Below are 23,799 nucleotides of genomic sequence, written 5' to 3'. Positions count from 1 at the left end.
TCAACTAAGCTGTCCTCATCAGATATTCAGAGATGATAAAGAGATCTGGAGAAATCTGAACTTGAGTCTTGCTGACTTTAGACCCAGTGCTTTACCCCTGCCCTACCAGAGCCGTCTTTCTGTGGATAGTGAATAGAGAAATTTTCTGAACCAGAAGGTTAATATAGGAGAGCCATTAAGAAACAATGCTGAAAAGAAATGTTAGGGACAGATTTTTGAAGAGCTTTTGAGTTTTAATCAGCAGTGATAATTGCAAGAGAGTGACAATATCAGGGTTGGTAATGAGGAAGATTAATCTGGAAGTATGGGTATGATAAGATGAGATATTAGGGAAAAAGGGAAATAGGAGGTTGTTACAATAGCTTATAATAAAGTGATAAAGATCTAGACTAAGGCTCTCATTACCTGGTTCAGAGCTCTGATGATCCTGTGGTGAATTCTCATCTTCCTCTTCTTTCATTTCAGGGTCAGTGATTATCTCTATATTTTTCCTATAAAGAAAATGGTTAATCAAAGTTGACATTGTGTTAATGGAGGGGAGGAAAGAGAACACCCTAGAGGTGGGACATAGACATTGGCCCTGGAGCTCTCTCATGTGTTCTAGATGTCATTAACTAGGAAAGGTCACTCAAGGCTTCATGAATGAAGTAGGACCTAAGATTAACTGAAACTAGAAAATATTTTTTTTATTTTAAACCCTTAACTTCTGTGTATTGACTTATAGGTGGAAGAGTGGTAAGGGTAGGCAATGGGGTCAAGTGACTTGCCCAGGGTCACATAGCTGGGAAGTGTCTGAGGCCGGATTTGAACCTAGGACCTCTCTCTAGGCCTGGCTCTCAATCCACTGAGCTACCCAGCTGCCCCCTAGAAAATAATTTTTAAAGGTCATTTAAGTTGAGAAAGGAATGACTTTAGGCAAGGGGCATAGCGTGTGCAAATGTGCCAAGAAGAGAGAGAGCAAATTGAGACTGGAGAACAGCTAGCTGCATGGTTTGGAAAATAGAAGACACCAAAATGGGCAGTAATGTGGCATGAAAGGCTGTAAGTATACTTTGGAGTCAATGGTATAAGGCCTTGAACTCCAGGCTAAGAAGTTTATATTTTATCCTATGGATAGAGTGGAATATTGAAGGTTTTAAAGCTAAAGTGTGGCATGGCCAGACATGTATGCTAAAATTATTTTGGCAGCTCCTAACAAAGTTTGGAGAGGGGATTCACTGGATGAAGAGAAACCACCAGCAAGGCTGTTTCAGTAGTCCAAGCAAGAGACAACTTGAGCTAGAACAAGTAGCAAAGAATGGGATTGATAAGAAACTGATGGTGTAGAAACTGATAAAACACAGCATTTGATTGCATGTGGGAGGTAGAGGATATATGAGGACTTACCATAAAATATTTCAGTTGTACATACTCATTGATTCAATACTTATTAATGGTTGCATTTGTGGGAAAGAATTATAGGCACTAATAAGCAAGACTCAAAAAATAAGTAGGACACAGTACTTGCCATCCAGCAGCTCTAAGTTTAGCACGAGATGACATATTCACAAAAAATTGTAATATAATCTAGCATGAGATAAATTTAGGCCAGTTTAGTACAATCACAAGATGACTAGATTTGAAGCCAAAAGTCCTGGGTTCAAAATATCCTGTTGTGAGGTAGCTGGGTGGTTCAGTACCTACAAACAAGAGATCCTTGGTTCAAATGTGGCCTCAGACATTTCCTAGCTGTGTCTGGACATGTCACTTAACTCCAGTTGCCTATCCCTTATTGCTTTTCTGCCTTAGGACCATTAATTAGTATTGATTCTAAGACAGAAGGCAAGTATTTAAGTATCTATTTTAAATTATTTATATATGTGTATGTATATATATATATAAATTTAAACCCTTACCTTCTATATATATATATATATATNTCTAAGTTTAGCACGAGATGACATATTCACAAAAAATTGTAATATAATCTAGCATGAGATAAATTTAGGCCAGTTTAGTACAATCACAAGATGACTAGATTTGAAGCCAAAAGTCCTGGGTTCAAAATATCCTGTTGTGAGGTAGCTGGGTGGTTCAGTACCTACAAACAAGAGATCCTTGGTTCAAATGTGGCCTCAGACATTTCCTAGCTGTGTCTGGACATGTCACTTAACTCCAGTTGCCTATCCCTTATTGCTTTTCTGCCTTAGGACCATTAATTAGTATTGATTCTAAGACAGAAGGCAAGTATTTAAGTATCTATTTTAAATTATTTATATATGTGTATGTATATATATATATATAAATTTAAACCCTTACCTTCTATATATATATATACATATATGTATGTATATATAAGTATAATATATAGATATATATCTTGCTGATGTTTACTTCCCCCTATGAACTTGGATAAAACACTTTACCTACTTGGATCTTAATTGCTTTATCCATAAAATGAGGACATTGGACTAGATGGCATCTGAGGTCCATTCTAACTAATGATTTAGGCTCCCAAGTGCACAAAGGGAGGTAAACAGTACAATAAGAGTTCAGAAGACATATTCCTCACAATGTTCTAGATTTGGAATTAAAGGACCCGAGTGTGAATCCTTGCCCTTCCACTTACTCCCTGTGTGACATTAGGAAAGTCACTTTTTCATGGGAGGAGGATGGAAATTTGGAGCTGAAAGTTAAATAAAAGTAAATTCATTTCTCTTCTTACTATGTCATTATTAAGGGGTTGGATTTGATGGCCTCTAAGTTCCTTCCACCTCAAAACCTATGGTCTCCTTTTCTTCTATGCTTTCCATCCTTTTTCAAAATATAACTCTGCCCAATGACCCCAACAGCCTAAACTCTGAGCTATTTGCTCCTTAATCCTATTTGTTCATAATCCCACACCATTTCTTTAATTCTCTATCTCATTCATACCTTCCCTCTTTTTCTTCTGCCTCCTGGGCCTTCATCAATGCCTACACTGCTTGATCCTTCCCCCCTCTTCTATGGCTATTCAAATTGTATTCATCCTTTAAGTACTAGCTCAGGACGCATTTTTTTTTATGAAGCCTTCCTTAATTATTCTCCTTCTCTCCTCCAAATTTGTATTTCAATGAGTCAGCACTACAGTACCCTTTCTTTCAATATTCATTTATCCTTTTCCCATGAATATGAATGTAGTATTCTTCCTCAATCTCCAAACATTAGACTAAAATTCTTTGATGCAAAAATTAATTTTTTTATTTATTTTCTTTCTCACGCAATGCCAAGAATAGGACCAAGTATAGAGCAGATGCTTAAATGGCAATCACATTTTTAGAGTGCCCCAACAATTGAAAAGCACTTTCCTCACATTTCTCTGCAAGGAAGGCATTATAATTATCGTTATCCCCACTTTTTAAGTGAGGAAACTGGATTCAGAAAGGTCAGGAGTCTTGTGCAGTATCACATCTTCGTTATTGTCTGATTAATTTTGTTGTTAGTCATAGGAAGAATCAGATCCCAATAAGAACAAATTTCCTGTGCCAAACCACATGACTTTAGTTATACTTGGAAATTAATACACTATTTGGTGACTGGATATGAAATATTATAAGCTTTTGGAAAAGAGGATGTTGTTCCTTAAGATCACAAAAGCCAGTAAGTCTCTAGTGGATACTTCATTCTTATTAACCTTTCTTAAAGAAATCCACGCGTAATTGTCATATTTTTAAAATACACTCCCTCAAACAGATTAGAAAGTGTCATTATTGCCATCCCTGGTAATGAGGCACCAAAGCAAATGAGAAGACTTAAAATTTCAGTTAGGGTTTAGCTTGGTCTCTATGATGCTGAGTAGTTTCATTATGATGGATGTTCTTGATCCTGTTCCTGAATTGGAGGGACTTTTTTGATATTTGTTGTTTTTGTGACTATAGTCAATCTCCAAATGCTTGTGACATCATTAGGAATATCTTTGGAGATGAGCTTCCCTTGAAATATTTGTTCTGTTGTCACAACTCTAAATCAGAGATAAGAATCAAAGGACTAGTCATTGAGTTCAATTCCCTCGTGAGGTTTGTAGATGAGGAAATGGAGGCATTGAGAGGCTAAATGACTTAACCAGTGGCATACCAGTAGTAAGTTAGTACACACACAAACATTTCTTATCTATGTATTCTCAAGTCATTAGTAAAAACTTAAGCCCCCACTCTGCCAAGTACTGTGCCAGCAATTTAGAGAAAATATTTGTTTAAGAAATTTAGAGCAAAAAATATTGCTGAATTGAACCAGGGTCTCATGCATGTGTATGATGTATATCGATGCATTGACATGTGTTTGTGTGTCTGTAAATGACTAGATATTAGTATTTTCTAGTGGGAGTCTGTCAAATATCACATGTGAACATACAAGAAAGGCTTTATCTTCGTTAGATCTTCAAACTGTTTTTTCATGTCTTTGCTTAGTTCAACCTGATAGAGCCTGTGGAAATATTAAAAAAAAAAAAGTTATTCTCCTTGTTCTGATTCTAGTGGGATCCTCTCAGTCATCAATCAGTTTTAGAGGCTGCTACGAAGGCCTCCAGAGTCAACTATAACCAGCTAAAGCCCTGGAACCAGCCTAGTCCATGGGGGAAAGAGGAAGGAAACACCTCCGACATACATAAACCAACATTCACATGTAGTTCCTCCACTATTCCTATCTAGAATAGATCTAGATTAGGAAGAAGTAAAAGGAAGTAAATAATAATATGGAGGGTCAGTTAAGGGAGGCTCTAATCTGAAGCAAAACAAACTATAAATAGGATATATAAAAACATTTATAGCAGTGCTTTTTGAGGTTTGAGGTTGAGGCAAATAATTGGAAACTAAGAGAATGCCTACCAATTAGGGAATGGTTAAATAAGTTAAATAAATTTGACAGAATACTAATGTGCTCTGTTAAATGAAGATGATGCTTTTAGAGAAACCTGAGAAAACTTGACATGAGCAAAACCAGGAAAATGGTTGACAGTGTAACATTATTATAAAAAACTACTAATATTAGCTACATTAGTTTTACTTGTACAAAATCTTTTCAATTTAATGTATTCAACATTACCCAATTTATATCTCATAATGTTTTCTATCTCATTTATTTATAAATTCTTTTCCTAGCTATAAATATGATAGATAATGTATTCCCTGTTCTTCTAGTTGGCTTATAATATCTCCCTTTATACCTAGGAAAGTAGAGAGTTAGGGAAAAAAATGTATAGGTTGTTTCTTAGTGAGGTCTCATATCTAAAACACATAGAGAACTTTGTCAAATATATATGAATAAAAGTCATTCCCCAATTGATAAATGGTCAAAAGATATGAACAGTTTTTATGAAGAAACCATGTAACTGTATGAAAAAATACTAAATTATTATTGATTAGAGAAATGAAAATCAAAACAGTCCTGAGATATCATACCACTGAGATTGGTTAAATTGGATAAAAGGGGGAAATGACAAATATTTTAGAAAATGGGGATAAATGGGGGCACTAATACACTGTTAGTGGAACTGTGAATTGATCCAACCATTTTGGAGAACAATCTAGAATTATTTTCAGACTTATAAAACTTTGTATACCTTTGGACCCAGCAGTATCATTATTAGATTTATTTCCTAAGATGATCAGTGAAATAGAAAAGGACATATATATATGTCCTAAAATATTTATAGAAGTTCTCTTTGTGATGGCAAAAAACTGGAAATTGCATTCCTGCCTATCATTTGGGGAATGGCTAAACAAGTTGAGGCATATGATTGTGATGGAATACTACTATCCCATAAGAAATGATGAAGAGTTTGATTTTGGAAAAACATGGAAAGACCTACATGAAAATGTGAAAAATGAAATGAGCAGAACCAAGAGAACATTATATATAGCACGGGAAATATTATTTGAAGAATAAACTAGTTAGCTATGTAGTTCAGTGGATTGCGAGCCAGGTCTAAAGATAGGAGATCCTGGGTTTGAATTTGACCTCAGACACTTCTTAGCTGTGAGGCCCTGAGAAAGCCACTTAACCCCAGCTGCCTAACACTTTTGGCTCTTCTGCCTTGGAACCAATACACAGAATTGATTGTAAGATGGGAAGTAAGAGTTTTTTTTAATCTATTACACTTCAGCCACTGGGGTTAGGGGTAGAAATGATGATTGCAGATAAAATTACAATATAGAAATTATATAAAGAGCCATGTAGGAAAATTACATTATGTTTAAAGGAATCACAGATAGTGCTAGTGCCTTCACTCTTGTATTTACAGTTTGTCCTTGTGTTATTTGGAAACGTGGGGGTCCCATTTAAAAGTATTTTACAAACTTCCTGTGGACTTGTGGGGGACTTTGAAACTACATTTTCCATGATCCAAGGGGTTTCCTGTTTGGGAAGACATCTTTAAGGTAAAGCCTGCCAGCTTTAAATATTGGGAAGTCTCTTTGAACTTCCTTTTTGCAACCTGAGGGCACTCCCAGGGGATGGAGAAGAGTAGGGAAGGTATGGAACAAAATGGCTGATGTGGCAATTTGAATTTTTTACAGGCGTGTGGTTGATCTTATTCTATCAACATGGACCTAATTAAAATATTATTTTTCCTCATAATATCAGCCTTTATCATTTTTAATCCTTTCATTTATTACAGAAGTTTGGAATTTGGACTCTCAATTTTTCAGATAGCCTACCAAGAACATTTAGAATCCTTCCCAGGAGCCTCAGACAAGCTCCTTTTCCAAGCTTGCTCCTCTCACTATTCTCCCCAGCCTCGAGGCTGCTTTTCAGAGAAAGGGGAGAGTGGCTTTGCTCGCCATGTTTTCACTAAAAGCAACAGCTTGTTCCAGCCAGCTGAGCCTGATCCACCCTGGAAGGGCAAGGAAGCAGCTTCTGACCTTAACCCCAAATGCCAGTGCCCTTCCTGCTACCGCCAGTGCAGAGTCTTGGCTGCTGCTTCTCCTGACCTGGGCTCCGTTCCTGCCTGCCAAATCCCAAGCCCACCAGTGCAGACCGCCTCCAGCCTGCCTGCTGCGGGCTCCTGAGTCCCCGGCCTTTCAATCTCAAAGACTGCTTCAGCTGCTCCATTTAAGATTTGGAAAGTATTGCCCCCCTGCTCTCTTGTTACTGAATTTTAACCTGAAAGATGCTTTTACTCCATTCTAGCCCTCCACATGTTCTCTCTAAAGCCTGACCTAGGCACCCCCACACACAATCTCTTCACGTGGGTTTTCTAAAACAGACTTGAGCTATTTTCCAGCCCCTACCCCACACTTCCACGTGGGAGCTAATGTTTTCTCTTCAAACAGGAAGTAAAGTGACAAACTTTCTTGTGATTATTTCAAACTTCAAACTCGGGAAAACTCTGAACTTAAAAAACCCCTTAAGCTCAGAGCAGAGTTCAATTAGAAGAACCTTGAATTGAACCAGGGGGTGGACTTTTAAACCTCAGAACTGAATAAGTTTTATTTCTGTTTTTAAAAGACTCTGTATCTTATTGTATTTTGCTGATTGGTTTTGTGAATTAATTTTGTCGTTTTTTGTTGATTTTCCTGTTGCACTGACTCATTGTAAGCTAATGAGGTTTTGGCTGCTAGATTAATAATTCTGTTTATTATTTATTGTAACTCCCAAATAATGAACAATCTATTAGAACTGGTAAAAGAGGTTTTTGACTGTATATCTTGTTATCTGGTATTCATATCGTATTTCCTAATTTATTTAAGGTTTCATTTTTTTACTTTATCAAAACAATGCTGTCCTATGTACCATTTATGAACATCTTACACGTTAAGTTTTTATTCTATCTTGATAATTGTGTACAACCTTAGAGATTTTGATGCCTTGAGGATTTAAATTGCAATTTTATGAGGTTTTAAATGTTACTTTAGATCCTAGTCCCTTCTGTACAAATGATAAGATTTTATATATTTTATTATAAAGAATTGTTGTCTTATATAATTTTTTTTAAAACAGGAAGCCAAGAGAGCTCCCGTATACTTGTGTTAGTGTATATGTCTTAGCCTGCTTTTCTATCAGAAGGATCTAGAATTCCTGAGGATAATTTAGACCCAGAAGGTTTTTTTTGATATCAGAATTTTTTTAGGCTCTGCCCCACAATTGCTATGGAGGCAGTAACAGAGTTTGTTGAGAAAACATCTTAATCAAAGGTTTACTATACCTGTTGAATTTGTAGCAAGTATATTATTTTTTAAACATCATAGCAAGTGATTATAATGGATTGTTTATTATTGTTTTAAAATGTGTTATTAGAAGTTATGGTACTTTATTTGAATGTGCATTATGAATCTGCTATTTTTGTAAAACCCATTTACACTCACAGCTCATGCAAAGGCCTAACAGAAAATGAATCTCATTTTTGGGTAAAAAACCCTTCACTAGTTCTAAGTTATTTATTTTTTGACATTTTATTTTTCTTCCTTACATGTGCAATGTAATATTTGTTCTTTTCCTATTTTTTTAATCCTTGAAAGCATTGTTTCCTTATTGCTTTTCTTTTTAAATTTTTGTTTTTGTTTTTGTTTTTGTTTTATTTTAAACCCTTAACTTCTGTGTATTGTCTTATAGGTGGAAGAGTGGTAAGGGTAGGCAATGGGGGTCAAGTGCCTTGCCCAGGGTCACACAGCTGGGAAGTGTCTGAGGCCAGACTTGAACCTAGGACCTCTCGTCTCTAGGCTTGACTCTCAATCCACTGAGCTACCCAGCTGCCCCCTTCTTTTTAAATTTTTAATTAGAGCAATTTTCCTTTTTTTCTCATTTTGTGTTAATCCTTTTTTTAATTTTACTGTGATATAAGCTTAATGCAAATATATATTTGCTATATTATTAATGCATACCTGAAAAGCCTGAGACTATGGTAACCTGCCAATTATTGGTAAATATGGACTGTGATTTAACACCTCTCTTTCTGATTCCAGGAGAAGTACTAAAAAGAGCCACGAGGTCATGGAGACTGAGAATCTGCCAAGGAGCAAAAGGCTATGCAGATCATGGATTACAGAAGTTCTATGCCAATACTGAAGGGCTTGAAACTGGGGTTTGAGTTTTTGGAGTCCCAGTCTTTTCTAACATTTTAGAGGATGAGAGTTCCCTTTAACTTAAATTCCTAGTGAAGCACCTAAGATTGGCTATCATTTATGGCTCATTCCCGAGAAGGTGAAGAAAAATCAGACCAGAGAGAGACATTCCCCTTATTTCTCTTATGTATAGAGAGAATGGCAATTTTTTGTAGTCCTGGCCCTGAATGGGTATTTGCAAACTGCTTAAATCACTTTAATTGGGCCTTGATTCAATGGCCTGTTTTATAAGTTTATTTTTCCTTCTTTTATTTGAATTTGAATTTTTTTAATTTCTTTTGCCAATTGATTTCATTCAACCCCGTGACTCAGCCATGCATCCTTAGCTAAGAAATGTGTTATTTAGAATTTTACTCAGGGGGATGTGTTAAGTTTTAAAAAAAATAGATAATGTAAATATATATATAAAAAACTCTTTTAGGAGTAATTTCAGGGGGAAATGTATAATTCTTAGAAGGAAATGTATGTTTTATAATCTATAATGTAAAGTTTAAATTCTTTTGAGAGTAATTTCAGGATAAGGATTTTGCCATCTCCCCAGAATCCAGACAACGAACCTGTTTGGTGAAGGCACCATGAAGATGCCTGAAGAGCCTTCACTGGACCATGAAGATTGAGATTGAACTTTGGGGTGCAGTTGATTTGAACTATGGGGAGTTGAATGAGTTGAATGCATTTGTTTTGAATGTACACTCTTGTGCCAATAGGGGACTGCCCCAAATTGGCTTTTTATCAATGTGGCTAGTTTTTATCCTTTTCTTTTATACCCAAATTCCTGCAATTTAGAAGTTGACTATGTTTACAGATCCACTGGGGAAAAAAAGGACCAATCCTTTTTTTTTGGCCGGGTCTCAGGGGGAAATGTGTTATTTAGAAACCTGGCGGTCCCATTTAAAAGTATTTTACAAACTTCCTGTGGACATGTGGGTGATTTTAAGACTACATTTTCCATGATCCAACGGGTTTCCTATTTGGGATGGCATCTTTAAGGTAAAGCCTGCCAGCTTTAAATATTGGGAAGTTGCTTTGAACTTCCTCTTTGTGACCTGAGGGTGCTCCCAGGAGACAGAGAGGAGTAGGGAAGGTATGGAACAAAATGACTGAGGCAGCAATTTGAATTTTTTACAGGCTTGTGGTCAATCTTACTCTATCAACATGGGCCTAATTAAAATATTATTTTTCCTCATAATATCAGCCTCTATCATTTTTAATCCTTACATCCTGCAAAAAAATTTTTGTACATAGTTTTTTATATGTTGTCTTCCCTGTTAGACCAGAGTTCCTTCTGAGCTTTTGCTTGTATCCCCAGCATTTCCCAATCCATAATAGCCACTTAATAAATATTTCATCATTGCCTGATTAGATATGTAGACATATATCCATGTACATATATCACTAAGAGGGGGAGGGAGAGATGCCACAAGATGAGCTGTTTCATGGGATTCTGTGATTCTGTTTAAGGGGGAGAAGGAGAAGGGGAGGCGGGGAAATGAGAAGGAATGGAGGAACAGAGATTTGACCTTTCCTAAATTATACAACTAATTGGAGCTCAGAAATACAAAATGCATCAGATGGTTTTTAGATGGAAGAATAACAGATAAGGCTGAAAAGGGAGAATATTGCCAGAATTTGGGATGCTTCAATGCCAGACTTCTTTACCTCATAGACCACAGAAGACCATAAACAGCTTTTTAATCAGAGTATTACAATGAAAATTATTTTTAGGAAGATTAGTCTGGCAGCATCATATTAACCTTGTAAAATGTAGAGGCAAGAAGATTGCAAGAAATCCTCCCATGTGACCAGCTCACCTTGTTGGAATGGTTCTTGGGAGAAACTGATGTCAGTGTGAGAACCACTCTCCATTTTTTACCTGATATCCTTTCCCCTCCCTTCCTGGGCAAGGGTTTCTACTCCAATACCATATGAACTTCCTTCTTGAGCAAAAGGGAGACTTACCTCAGAATCTGCAGCTCACATTTAGGATGCCTTAGCTCTTTGTAAAGTATCTTCATCAATGTGTCATCCGGGAAACTGCCACTTACTTCGAATTCGGTCAGACTTTTCTTATTAATGAGTACAGAGATAAGTTCCTGCCATTGAATAAGGATGTGGGGAGAACTGTGCATGCTTAAAGAGGATACAAAGAAAAGAAATAATTAGCATTCTGCCCCAGTACATGGTCCTTAGTGTCTGGGAGGAATGACTTGAACACATTTCAAAACTTCTGGCTCTTTCCTTCGAGCATCAACAAGTTCAGCTAATACTTCTTTCCACAAACCTCATCAAGAAAGAAGCTGGCAGCAAAGTGAGTGGGTGGCCAGAAAGAGAACATGGGGCTAAGCAAATGGCATATTATAAATTACTTTAAAGATGAATCACACCGGACCCATCCTTACCAAAGGAAATATTAGCACTGAAAAAGTTAGTGGACAAATCCTCCATTTATGCATATGGCAACCATTCCATTCATACCTTTTCTTTCCTCTGTATCTTCTAAAAAATCCTCCAAAGAGGATCTGCTCAATATTCAAGAGTAAAAATTATGTTTTCAGGATTGGGAAACATGAATGAGGTATGTGTTAGACCAACTAGAAATGTTTTGTTTAGATTAGGGGAAATTAAAGGTTTTCAAGGTTTGGAGTGAACCAATTAGTAACTTCTATGATGTGTTTATTATGTACCAGACAGTGCATAGAACACTGAGAAAACAAAGGCAAAAGAGAAATATTCCTTGCCCTCCAAGAGTCTACATTCTAATTTTAGGTAGGGAGATAACATGAACATTCAAATCAAATATAAAGTAAGAAAACACTTGGAAATTTGTGTTTTGGAACTTTGTGTTTTGGGTAAGACTATTGGGAGGAGGAGGAATCAGAAAAGGCCTCTTCTAGAAGGTAGCCCTTAACTGAGTCTTAAGGAAAAGGTACTTATATAATCTAATCAAGGTGAGAAGATTGACCTTGTTTGTTTATTTGTTTTGGTAGGGGTTCCTCTAGTAGTAGAATAAGAAGGGGGCAGCTGGATAGCTCAGTGGATTGAGAGTCTGGCCTAGAGATGGGAGGTCCTGGGTTCAAATCCGGCCTCAGACACTTCCCAGCTGTGTGACCCTGGGCAAGTCACTTGACCCCCATTGCCCACCCTTACCACTCTTCCACCTAGGAGCCAAAACACAGAAGTTAAGGGCTAAAAAAATAGAATAAGAAGTCCACTTTAATCTATGGTACCAATTTCTAATTGTCTCTGATCCATTTTCATTGCCATATTCAGATTCTATTAACTTACGTTTCCTACCTAGGTCATCAGTCTCCAGGTCAGAGTTACTTAGCTTTGCCCACCCATCTTCCCTTCCCTGGAGGAGGCTCATTATTGAATTACCTTCTGCCTTTTCCTATTTGGTGTTCATAACCAAAATATGACAAAGAACATTTGCTCTGTAATCAGTGACTAACTAGTAAAGTGTAGAATTGTGATAAAAGAAGAGGCATGGGGGGCAGCTGGGTAGCTCAGTGGATTGAGAGCCAGGCCTAGAGACGGGAGGTCCTAGGTTCAAATCCGACCTCAGACACTTCCCAGCTGTGTGACCCTGGGCAAGTCACTTGACCCCCCATTGCTTACCCTTACCACTCTTCCACCTATAAGTCAATACACAGAAGTTAAGGGTTTAAAATAATAATAAAAAAAGTTTAAAAAAAAAAGAAGAGGCAGGACATAGGTAGAAATGTGAATTTTTTAAGATAATTTCTCATAAAATTGCTCTAAGATAGCATTTTTAATATTAGGGTATAGATAGAAATCTTCAAAAAAGTAATGAATATAAATCAAAATATAGCAAATATATAATATATGAATATGCTTATTATATATAAATATAAATGTGTGTATACATGTATCTGTAAATATTATATTTTAGGTATGTATATTGTATATACATATATACACATACACATTTATATAATTATATTTTATGTATTATAAATAGTATATTTATATGTTTTGTATGTGTATATACATACACACTGGGGAGCTAAGTGTCACAGTTAGTAGAGTCCTAGACTTAAATTCAGGAGGACCCAAGTTCAAATCTGGCACATATTAAGCAATCAATAAATGCTTACTCATCAATTGAAGAATATACCTGGGGTACAAAGAAACTTTCCAAAACTTAGTTAAACCTAATGATAAATACCTACTTTTGAAAAAATAGTCAAGGTAGACGCCTAAGCACTTTCAAGACATCCCTTGGAATCTTTCAAGGAAAATAAGTTAGTCTAATTTTGTTCTTAGAATTAAATGAAAAAGTAAATATGGATGCTTACAAAGCTTGAGTGACATGCAGCAGTATGACCTCCATGTTGTAACATAACTTAATGCAGAACATAGAGACAAAGAAATCTTTTTGTGTGTGAAGAGACAATCTTATTCTTCGGAAATATCCCATTGTCTGCCTCACCAGTGCCTCCTGTTGTGTCTCATATAAACACTGAAATAATTCCATAGGATTCGGGTACACCAGAGGACTCATAATACTTTGTATATTGCTTTCTTCAGTCATCCACTGTAGTAATTCTGCCTTCACTCTTTGTAACATTGGGCAAGTAAACTTTCTCTCCAGCTGTCTCATAGTCTCTTCATTCAACAGACCAAAAAGGAAATGCACAATGGAAACCTCAGTGCCCGCTTCTCTATACTGTTCCAATAGCTCTTTCACACCCTTCACAGCAAAGACAGGATAATCTCTTCCTTCCTTCTCTTCCTCCAGCACATAGAACATGGCAGCAAAAAACTCCAGGAATCTCTTGTGAATGAAACTGTAGCATTTTTCATAATCCTTTTTCTCAAGAATGTACATATTGAGAAAATCAGAGTCACCAGATACATCTAACCCATGACTCTTAAGGTCTTCTTCATTAAATGAAAACTCCCCAGCTGAGACTTTCTCTGCAGCCAAGGAGCACAGGCCTCTCAGTTGGGTGTCGTGGTGCTGACTTGGATAGCTCCCATCATGGGATAATCCAAAAGAAAGATAGGACACATAGAGATCTGTGGTGGTTTGGGGAAACAACCTAGGTTCTTCTCCTCTTTCCATCTGTTGTTTCAGGCAAGTGCAGACAATCCAGCACTCCAGGGGAACAGAGCACATATCTGCCAGAGTATCACTGGCCTTTAACAAATTGAGGACTTTCAGGACCTTAGCTTCATTTTTGAAAAACCTAGAGATATAAGTCTCAGTATTAGCTTCAGTGAATCCCAGGACCTCTACACAAAGCGGATCACCTGATAAGCACCTGAACCTGCTCAGAGCTGAGGACCGTGTAGTGATCAGTAAAGATGACTCAGGAAACACTGTTTTCCATAGTAAACTGCAAAGAAGGACAGGCACTGGATGCTTCTCCTTCCAGTGATTACATAGTTCAGGTTCAAGTTCCTCAAAGGGCCACTTCAGTTCATCAAAACCATCAATAATAAAAAGGAGTCCATTGGGCTTAGACATAATTGTTTCTATGTGTGCTTGGAGGTCTGGCCAATCTTTGGAAAGCAGATCAACTAAATTCATCTCTAATGTAAGGTTTATTGTCTTACAGTTCAGATAAAGAATATTTTTAAACCTGTCCTGAAAGAGGTCCCCCTCTGCCCAGTCTAGCATTATCTTTCTGGTCAGTATTGTTTTCCCAATTCCAGGAGCACCACGTAGCACAACAGTCTGTGGAACATATTTCCTTTCATCATGCCCAAATAATTCTGGTATGTCAATGATGTGTGCTTGCTTTGTCACGACTGAGACAATTCTATTTTCCTTGCGTATATTCTTCAATGCTTTGGTCTTATGGAGAAGCAAAAGGGGTATGAATTCCTTGTTTAAGTCTCTAAGGTTTCCAAGACAAGAAGAGCTACCATCCCAAGTGAGGCTGAATTTCTCTTTCATTATTTTTATATATTTTCTTCTCTTACCTATAATAGTGAGAGGAAAAACCATGAAAAATACAAGATCTCCAGTTCCAGAGTGTTATCTCTAATTGGGACAATTCTAGAGTCCTTAGAGTAAAAGTGTGTACCTGGTACTGTCTTCAGTAGCATTAAAAATATTTTTTCACCTTCATTCTCAAATTTCCATGTCTTGAGTCAAAGAAAGTTTTCTAAATAACTTTTAAAGGAAATTATTGATTGTCCCTGATTCCATAGAGATAATGACAAATTTTACTGACACTAATCAGGCAAAGGCCCTGTTTATCTCCTAAGTAACTATATACTCTTTTAATTTTCCCAATATTAGGGATCTTCAGAAATCTTCAGTAGTGGTGTGGAGCTACATAGAGTTATTCTGGGATATTGCCTTCAGGTTTTTTTTCAGATAGTGGAAAGTAATATGGGAATGTGAAAAGGGACATCTGAAACCTAAGACTTAGTTGCATCTACTTGAAAAAAATGAACATGCAGAACATAGGGTTCTCACTGTTTTGGGTTATGTGAGCAACTAAAGGATAGATCAAACATTTTCTCTGATTCCCATGACCTTTCAAACCACTACAAAATAGAAATTATGTGCCAAAGATAAAAACAATTTCAGCTGTTTTTTAAAGATTCTGTCTGTCTCTCTTTTTTTCCCTCTTCTTTTTTACAGTGTTGTGAAAATGGAGCTTTGTCCATTCCTTGATGACCAACCTGGCCACAGAGTTTCTGGAATAAAATCCTACCAGGGGCTACAATATGGAAGCACAATTGCTGCAAAGTTCTGACTTGCCAGTGCTTGGGGAAATAGTCTATGAACTGTCAGCAACAGGCCAGAGAATTGAGAAACAAATGTACTCAGCAAGTCACCAGGATAGAACAACTGCATATGTGGGCCTGTGCAGCCTGAGGGCTATCCACTAAGCCTGAGAGTAAAAAAAAAAAAAAAAAAAAAAAAAAAAAACAAAACAGTACACAGCTGGAGCCAGTTCTGACCATCAAATCATTTGGGCCAAAGACCTACTGTTTATGAACCAGTGAATTGCCCTGTGTAGGAGGCTGAGATACTATGGGAACCAGCATCCTAAAAAAACACAGTCAGGAAATAAGTGATAAGGGAGGGAAAAGAAAATAAAGGAAGAAAAGAATGAAAAATAGATCAAAAATTTCAGGAAGAATAAAATTCAAGACCTTAAATATAAACAGATAAAGCAACAGAAAAAAAAACAGAAATCATAGAAGGAAATGTGGTCTCCTAATATAATAAATGAATTCAGGTTCATATGAAAAAATGCCAAAAAAATAAATGAAAATGATCCAAAACTCGATGTGAGGGGACCCTGTGGAATTTAAGGAAGACCACAGAATTGTAGCACACTTTCTGAATGTTTTAAAAGAGTTCTCACCTTGGAACATGACTTTTGCTGTTCGGATTGGCTTTTTTTTTACTCCTCCCTCTTCTCCTCTTAGCAGGCCCCCTTCAGCATATCATTCAAGCTCCCTTTCCAAATCCTCTTTTATGGCAATGTTCCTGGATTATATATTGTAAATCTTCCTCTCTTCTTTCGTGACCCTCTACTGATTTTCAATAGGACTGCAGCTAATATATTCAGGAATAAACCATTGATAGTTTGAAAAAGTGGAAGAAAGACTCTCTGAACTGGGCCAAACTGAGCCTCAGTGAGTCCCTCCCTATATTCACTCCCCAAAAGCACCAGTGTTAGTCATTACTAGAATCAGCATTATCAGAGTCAAATCATTGAGTTAAAAGACACCTGAAAGATAATTAGTTCAGCTTCAATCTAAAGCATGAATCTCATCCCAAGTAACCTAATCTCTGCTTGAAAGAAACCTTGGTGAAGGTTGAGGTGACCATTGCTCCAACTTCTCATTAGAAATGTTGAATACATGTATTAGAGTGAACCTATTCATCGCTGAGGAATAGGACCTTTGGGAAAAGATATATTCCCAGGGTCCACAAAACACCCAGAAACTCAGATCATATACTCTTCTCATGTGACTCTAGAGTCCATCCCAATACTCCTGATCCTCATTTCTTTTTTACTCTGAGTCCTCTTGATCATTCCCAAGCACAAAAGGCATTCTTGTTCCAATGGTTATACCTCTCCCAGTCACTCTGGGGTACATATGTATACTAGATAATACAAGTAACTTGGGCTGGGAAGAAAGAAGACTTTTCAAAAAAAAAGCTTGACAGGAATTCCAGGAACTCCATTTAATCCAGGGTAGCACATAGGGGAAAGAACTAAGATAATCAACACAAGGAATAAGGAAAAGTATCTGATTTTGGAAAAGGAAATTATATCAGAAGGCCCATCTATACTCCAGCATGGGTAAATAAAGTGTAGCAGTTCAATCCACTTTACAAAAATGATCTTATTTATAGTGGTTTACATGAATCATTATTTGAGGTGCTGCATAAAGATATAGGCAATGATGAAGAAGCAAGCAATAATCTGGTAGGAAAAAGCATTCCTACAGTAATAGAGTTCATGAAATTGGAGGGACCTATCTTCAAGAAGTCTACAAGTTGATAGACGACACAAAAATATTCATGTCAATTCAAATTAATTCAATAAGGACTTAATAAATACTATATTCAAGATGTCAGTTGTGGAGATAGAAAAAGAATAAACCCAGAAATAATTTAGTTATCTTTGAGCATCCTGGGGAATACATATATACTTCAAAGTATACATAAATTATTTAAAAAATCATTTCAAGAGGGATTACACTAACTTGGTGGATCAGGAAAGGCCTCTGTATGCACTGCCAACATAACTATAATTTAGAGTAAGCTAGAAATTTTAAGAGGTGAACACTGTTATGGGGATAATATGAGGAAAGGTGTGTGGGATAAGGGAATTTGGAAGGAGATTGTCAGAGACTTGCTAAGTGGGTAATCTAAGTTACAGGTAGGCTGGGATTAAGGAGATTCAGGATATAATAGGGCTGAAGTCAGGAGTATAACACAGAAGGGAAACAGAGATCTTCAGGGAGAGGAGAAATTAAACTAAACAGACAAACAGCAGGCTTTACAGACTGGGACTTAGACTCAAACACAGGCTGAGGGAAATAGACTAAACTGAAATTAACAAACAGGGTTTAGTTAATTTCACAGGAAGGGACTTGTTTTGAAGTTACACCTTCCTCCAAGATGGATACCCGGCTTCCCTTCAAGCCCAGAGTATGTTGATTCTTCCCCTCTTCTTCCCTCTCTTAATAACTAACAGACAAATTATACTAATAGGTCTGTTGAAACACAAAAAGGTTTATTATCTTTAAAGGATGATTTGTCAGGAAAGTGAATCAAAGGAAAGCCCTAACAGTTGTCTCCCCAACCTCAGGTGGGGGAAGGGAGGCAAAGATGGAGTCTGAGTAAGGACCAGCCTTTAACTCAGTTTACAAATACTATTGCTATCTAAAGGGAATAAATGATGATTGATTAGTTTTCTCTATATCTAATATTGTCAAATAACAATTAACCCTTCACAGATTTTGAACTCCTCTCTAATTACTCTCTTTATTAACTCCACAGGCATATAAGGTAAGGGAGGGAAGGTAGGAAATAATATTAGGGAAGGAAGATATAAAGGGTTTATCCAAAATAATAAATTCTTAAGTAAATATATCAAAGCTAGGCTAAATTTCAATACTACAGCTAGGTAATGAGGCAGCTCGGCTGATCAGACCACCTCCCTCCACGGGAGACCCTAATCAACTGTTTTTTCTCAAGATTCCAAAACCCTAACTGATTTAGAACTCAGCCAAAGCTAGAAAAAACTATATGACCCCCACTCTCTATACTACAACACAGAGGATCATCTATGCAATGGCAAAGATGTGGAAGATAAAATATGATATAGATAGAATAGCTAATAGGTCAAAATGGAATAGATAGTTCAAGAAAGGAATGGAAAGGTAAGTGGGATCCATGCTGTAAACTTTACTAAATGTCTAGACTTTCTATTTTATCCTTAAAAAATAGAGAATCACTGACAATTTTTGCATAAGAAAGTGACATGGTAAGTAAGATCTGTATTTTAGGATTATCAATTTGGCAACTATAGGAGGGCATGAATAAAGGAAGAGTAGAAACAGGAAGTAGAGCAAACAAAAGGTTGTTGAAATAATCCAGGGAAGAGATAATGAGAGCTTGAAGTAAGTTAGAGATTGTATTAGTAGAGAGAAGGGGATGGTTGCCAGAGATATTATGGAAGTAGGTTTAACAATGCTCGAAAACTTATTGTATGTGGATCTGAGGGGAAAAGGAAGAGTGAAAGATGATTCCAAGGTTACAATCCTTGTTGGCTAAAAGGATGGTAGTACCCTCAACAAAAATTGACATGTTTAGAAGGAAACACACAACTCAGAGTATGGACAATTAGGGATGGCATAAACATAAAGAGCAGTAGGTATAATGGAAATTTAGCTTTCCCCAGGTTGAAGACTTTTGTCTTTACTTACTTATCAGAGGATCCTCAGCCTTTGCTCTTTCACACATCTCCTTTAATCCCATCTTCTCCCAGATTCTGATCACAATATCCCATACTCTCTGTTCATCAAAGAGAGAAACTATAATGGAGGCCACTTTAGTATGACCAGCTTTCTCCAGCTTGTTCTGATTATTTTTTAGAAATTTTTTTCCTAGAAGAGAATTTTTCAGCAGCAGCTTGAATGTCTTCAACTCATCTTCATTCAGTTCTCTTAAGTACTGGACTAGTCTTTGTCTAGTATTCATTGCCATCTCTTCCCCAATTATGGATCTTCAGGGTCTGAAGAAAGTGGCTAAAATGACAGACTGAGGATGCTTGAGGATCGCTTTTCCTAAACACACATATATTCTTTATCCATCCCTGAATGCTTCTTGTTAGGAAAGAGTGATGGGAAATGGAAGATGTGATAGAAGTCCACAGATGAGTAAACTACATTTTCAAAATGAATAACAGTAAATAATGGTATCAGACTGCTGGATGATGGTCCCTGGAAAAAAATAGAGTGAATTGTTAAATTGATAGCTTCTTAGCACTTAGAAGGGAAGCAATAATAATTAGGAAACAGAATAGATTCAGTAAGAACTAGACATGTCATTGAGTCAAAAATTATTTATTAAGTGCTTACAAAATGTCAGAACTAGTAATTAGTGTCATAGATACAAAAAAAAAGGCAAAAGGCAGTCCCTGATCTCAAAGAACTCATAAGGTGGCATGCAAACAACTATGTACAAATAAGATATATACAGACTAAATTGGAGATATTCTCAAAAGGAAAACACTAGTGTTAAGAAAGATCTGAAATGACTTCTTGTAGAAGATGGAATTTTATCTATATCTTGAGGGAAGCTAGGGAAGCCAGAAGGAGAAAGGAAGGAAAGAATTCCAGTCATCTGATACTGAAGTTGCTATGACACTTAGGTTGTGAGCCTGGCTGACTAAAGGGTGAGAGTGGTCTTGACAGCAATAGGGAAGTGTGGAGAGGGAAGGATTTGGGGGAAAAACAATAATCTCAGTTTTAAACATGTTGAATTAAAGACATCTATGAGATATCTAATTTAACATGCCTAATAACTAGCAAAGAAATGAGTCTGGTCTTAGGGAGAGGCTAGAGCTGGATAAGTAGATCTGAGAATCATGAGCATAGAGATGATCATTAAATCCCTAAAAGCAGATGAGTTCATCAAACAAAAATGCTATAAAGAGAAAAGAGTTCAAGATACAACCCTGAAGACATCCACCAGTAGCAAACCTGGCTGATAAGACTGATAAGAAACAGAAATTCAATAGAACCAGGATAGAATAGAGTCATGAAAACCTAGAGATAAAACAGTATCAAGAAGAAAGTGACTGATAATGTCGTATGCTACAGAGAGATCAAAAAGAATAAGGCTGGAGAATAAGCCATTTAGTATGGCAATTAAGAGATTATTGGCAACCTTGAGAGAGAATTACAGTTGAATGATAAAGTTTGCAGCCAAATTGTGGTGAGATAAGTAGAGAATGAGAGGAAAAGTATAGGCAATGACTATAGCTGGCATTCTCAGTGAGTTTAGTCATAAAAGTGAAGGATATGGGGCAAAGGCTGGTAGGGATGGATGGATGGATCAATCAAAGGTTTTTTGAGGATGAGGGATAAATGGTGTAGGCAGCAGGAAAGCAGTCAGTTAATAGGGAGAGATTGAAGATAAGAAGATACAATGAATAGATTGAGAAGATGGTATGGAAGGCTCATGTAGAGGAGTTTGTTTTGCCAAGAAGAAGGGGCCATATTTTCATGTGAGATGGTTGAAGGTAGAAATAGTTGTAGAAGCATATAAGTGATGTCAGATGATAAGGGGAAAAGGGAGCTCTCAGTGAAAGACCTCAACTTTTTCAGTGAAATATGAGGTAAGGTCCTTAGCTGAAAGCATGAAAACATGAAAGAGAGTCATGTGATATGTAAAGAGGGATGAAAAAGTTTAGAAAAGGTGCTGTTTAGTGAACCAATTAGAGAATCGAAAAAAGATTGCCTTGTAGCACTGAGGGGTCAATTCAAATCATGTATCATAGATTGTTAGTGGTCCCATCCAGGAAAGATTTTGTTATTATACAACTTAGATCAGCTGTGAATAGGAGCAAAGGAAGTAGTTGGGTCTTGGTAGGACAAGATTGGCAATAAGCAAAGGGGGCAAAGTACTTGAGAAAAGAGGACAATATAGAGTTGAAATCATTCTCCAAGGAGTCAAGATGAAGAAAGGAATATAAAGCAACCAATGCAGAAATAATGACTTGGGGAAAGAACTGAAGAGTCAAGCAATGGGAGGTCGTAGTAAAGATGAACAGGATTTAGATTTGTAAAGAGGGAGAAATTGATTGACAAATCTACTTTAATTTGATCAAAGAAGGGAATTTCAGATTTCATTAACATAGAAGTGTGATGTATTTGTGGGTGGTAGCAAGATCAAAGATATGACTATCTCTCTGTGTGGCTAAGATGGAATCGAGGAGCAAGCTGTAGGAAATAGGTAAGTTGAATTATTGAGAGGTAAAGGTATGTTTAGATTTCCTAATATGATAGAAAGAGTTGAGGGGGAAAGAATGTGAGCCAGGCACTAAAATTATTGAGGAAAGAAGGAAGTGTTTGGCTGGTTGGTAGATAACATCTAGGAGAATTTTGGTAGATTTAATGAGTAGAAGTTACTGAATAATGGTAGTAGAAGCAGAACTTAGAAGTGGAAGTTGGAAATCAGTATTTCAACTACTCCATTCAACCTGGGAGAGGTTAGGGAGGAAAGAGGCCAGGAATGATAGTGCTGAAAAGGGTAACCAGGGAGGCTATGTCCTCAGGATAATAATAGATTTCAGTGAGAGCCAAAAGATAAAAGGAATATGAGAGGGAAAAATATCTGCATTGGAAGCAAGCTTGTTTCCTATGGGGTAAACACTCCAGATATCACAACAAAAGGAGTGGGTAACTTTAGAATGTGAGATTCTTCTGGGAAGGTTGGAGTTCATTTCCAAAAGATGGAATTAAAGGAGTTGGCAGTGCATGGAGAGTGGGGTTTGAATAGTAACTACTGGGAATTCAGAATTTCTGGTACTGGGAAGAAATGATTGGGTAGGAATATGTTAATCAATAAGGAATGAGTTCTTGTAGCTTATCAACATAGGAATTTGGCCTCAAGATGTAGTCCTTTCAGGAAATTATGGATTTTAAAGATGAGGAACAGAGGAGAGAACTGATAAAATGGAATTTTTCTCTTTCCTCCTGGAGGCAGGTCAGGCCAGGCTAGAAGGCCTATAGAGAGAGTTTGAGCATGATCAAATAGAATTTCTCCTTTTCTTCCAAAGGCAGAAGACCCCACCCCAAATGGAATGGCATTTGTGCCTATGTATTACTCCCCTGCAGAACAGAGACTGGCTCAAAATGACATGACATTTTTCCTTTCTAATAAAGAAAGGAAAATTGTAAATTTCAGAGTTTATCTAGTACTTGACCAATATCCCATTTTTAATTGGAATCATCTTCATCAAGGGGAAACCCAGCTTCCAATAGAAGATAGTGAGTAAAGAAGAAATCACTACTTCCTGAGGCAGATCATTCTGCCAGAATCACTGGATCAGAGATCACTGGATCACAGAGGCTAGTATCACTGGACAAAGAATCATTTTGTGGAGTAAGGTGTAAGAAGTCTACAAAGGTGAATGTGGGAGAGTGCTTAGGTTATAAAGAACTTTGAATACCAAAAAAGAGGATTTTTTTTTAATTTTATTTTAGAGGCAATAGCCATGGATATTTGTTGAGAAGAGAGTGACATGATCAGACTGGCATTTCAGGAAAATATTTTGGCACCTACAAATGGAAAATTTTCAAAACTGATGCATGTTAACTTTGAGGTTGTGGAGACAAAGTTACTAATTAGCCTCTAAGGCTTTATGTACAAGGTGTTTCTTAAGCTGGGTCTTAAAGAAAAGCAAGGATTACCAGAGTTGGAAATGATGGAGGGAGTGAATTCCAAACATGGGGGATAGTTCGAGATGGAAATAAAAAATGGAAAGCTATGTGTGAAGAACAGAGCATCATTTTGGCTGAACCATAAAAAGGAAAACAAAGCAGGACAGTAACAAGTGCCCCAGGGGTCTCTGTGTAGACGAGAGTAATGTATAAGGCTGGAAAGTCAAGGGACAGACATTTATTGAACACTTGCAATGTGTCAGCCACTGTGCTAAGTGATGGAAGTAGGAAAGGTAGGATGTAATCAGATTATAAAGAGTTTTCA

At 37.0% G+C, this 23,799-nt stretch overlaps 1 protein-coding gene across 1 annotated transcript in view; it reads right to left on the bottom strand.

The window, feature by feature from the left end:
* LOC123241106 (NACHT, LRR and PYD domains-containing protein 1-like) overlaps positions 1 to 19,791 on the bottom strand; it is a 36,256-nt gene extending 16,465 nt beyond the window's left edge. The window contains exons 1-5 of the mRNA XM_044668809.1: positions 19,512 to 19,791; positions 15,894 to 15,949; positions 13,528 to 14,898; positions 11,034 to 11,167; positions 406 to 491 (exon numbers count right to left, since the gene is read on the bottom strand). Of these exons, the coding sequence (XP_044524744.1) occupies positions 406 to 491; positions 11,034 to 11,167; positions 13,528 to 14,898; positions 15,894 to 15,949; positions 19,512 to 19,791 (1,927 nt within the window). The remainder of the gene's footprint in view (positions 1 to 405; positions 492 to 11,033; positions 11,168 to 13,527; positions 14,899 to 15,893; positions 15,950 to 19,511) is intronic.
* Positions 19,792 to 23,799: the final 4,008 nt, after the last annotated feature.

Source organism: Gracilinanus agilis, chromosome 3, assembly GCF_016433145.1.
Source record: "Gracilinanus agilis isolate LMUSP501 chromosome 3, AgileGrace, whole genome shotgun sequence".
NCBI lineage: Eukaryota > Metazoa > Chordata > Mammalia > Didelphimorphia > Didelphidae > Gracilinanus > Gracilinanus agilis.
This window is presented reverse-complemented; position numbering and strand designations above follow the sequence as displayed.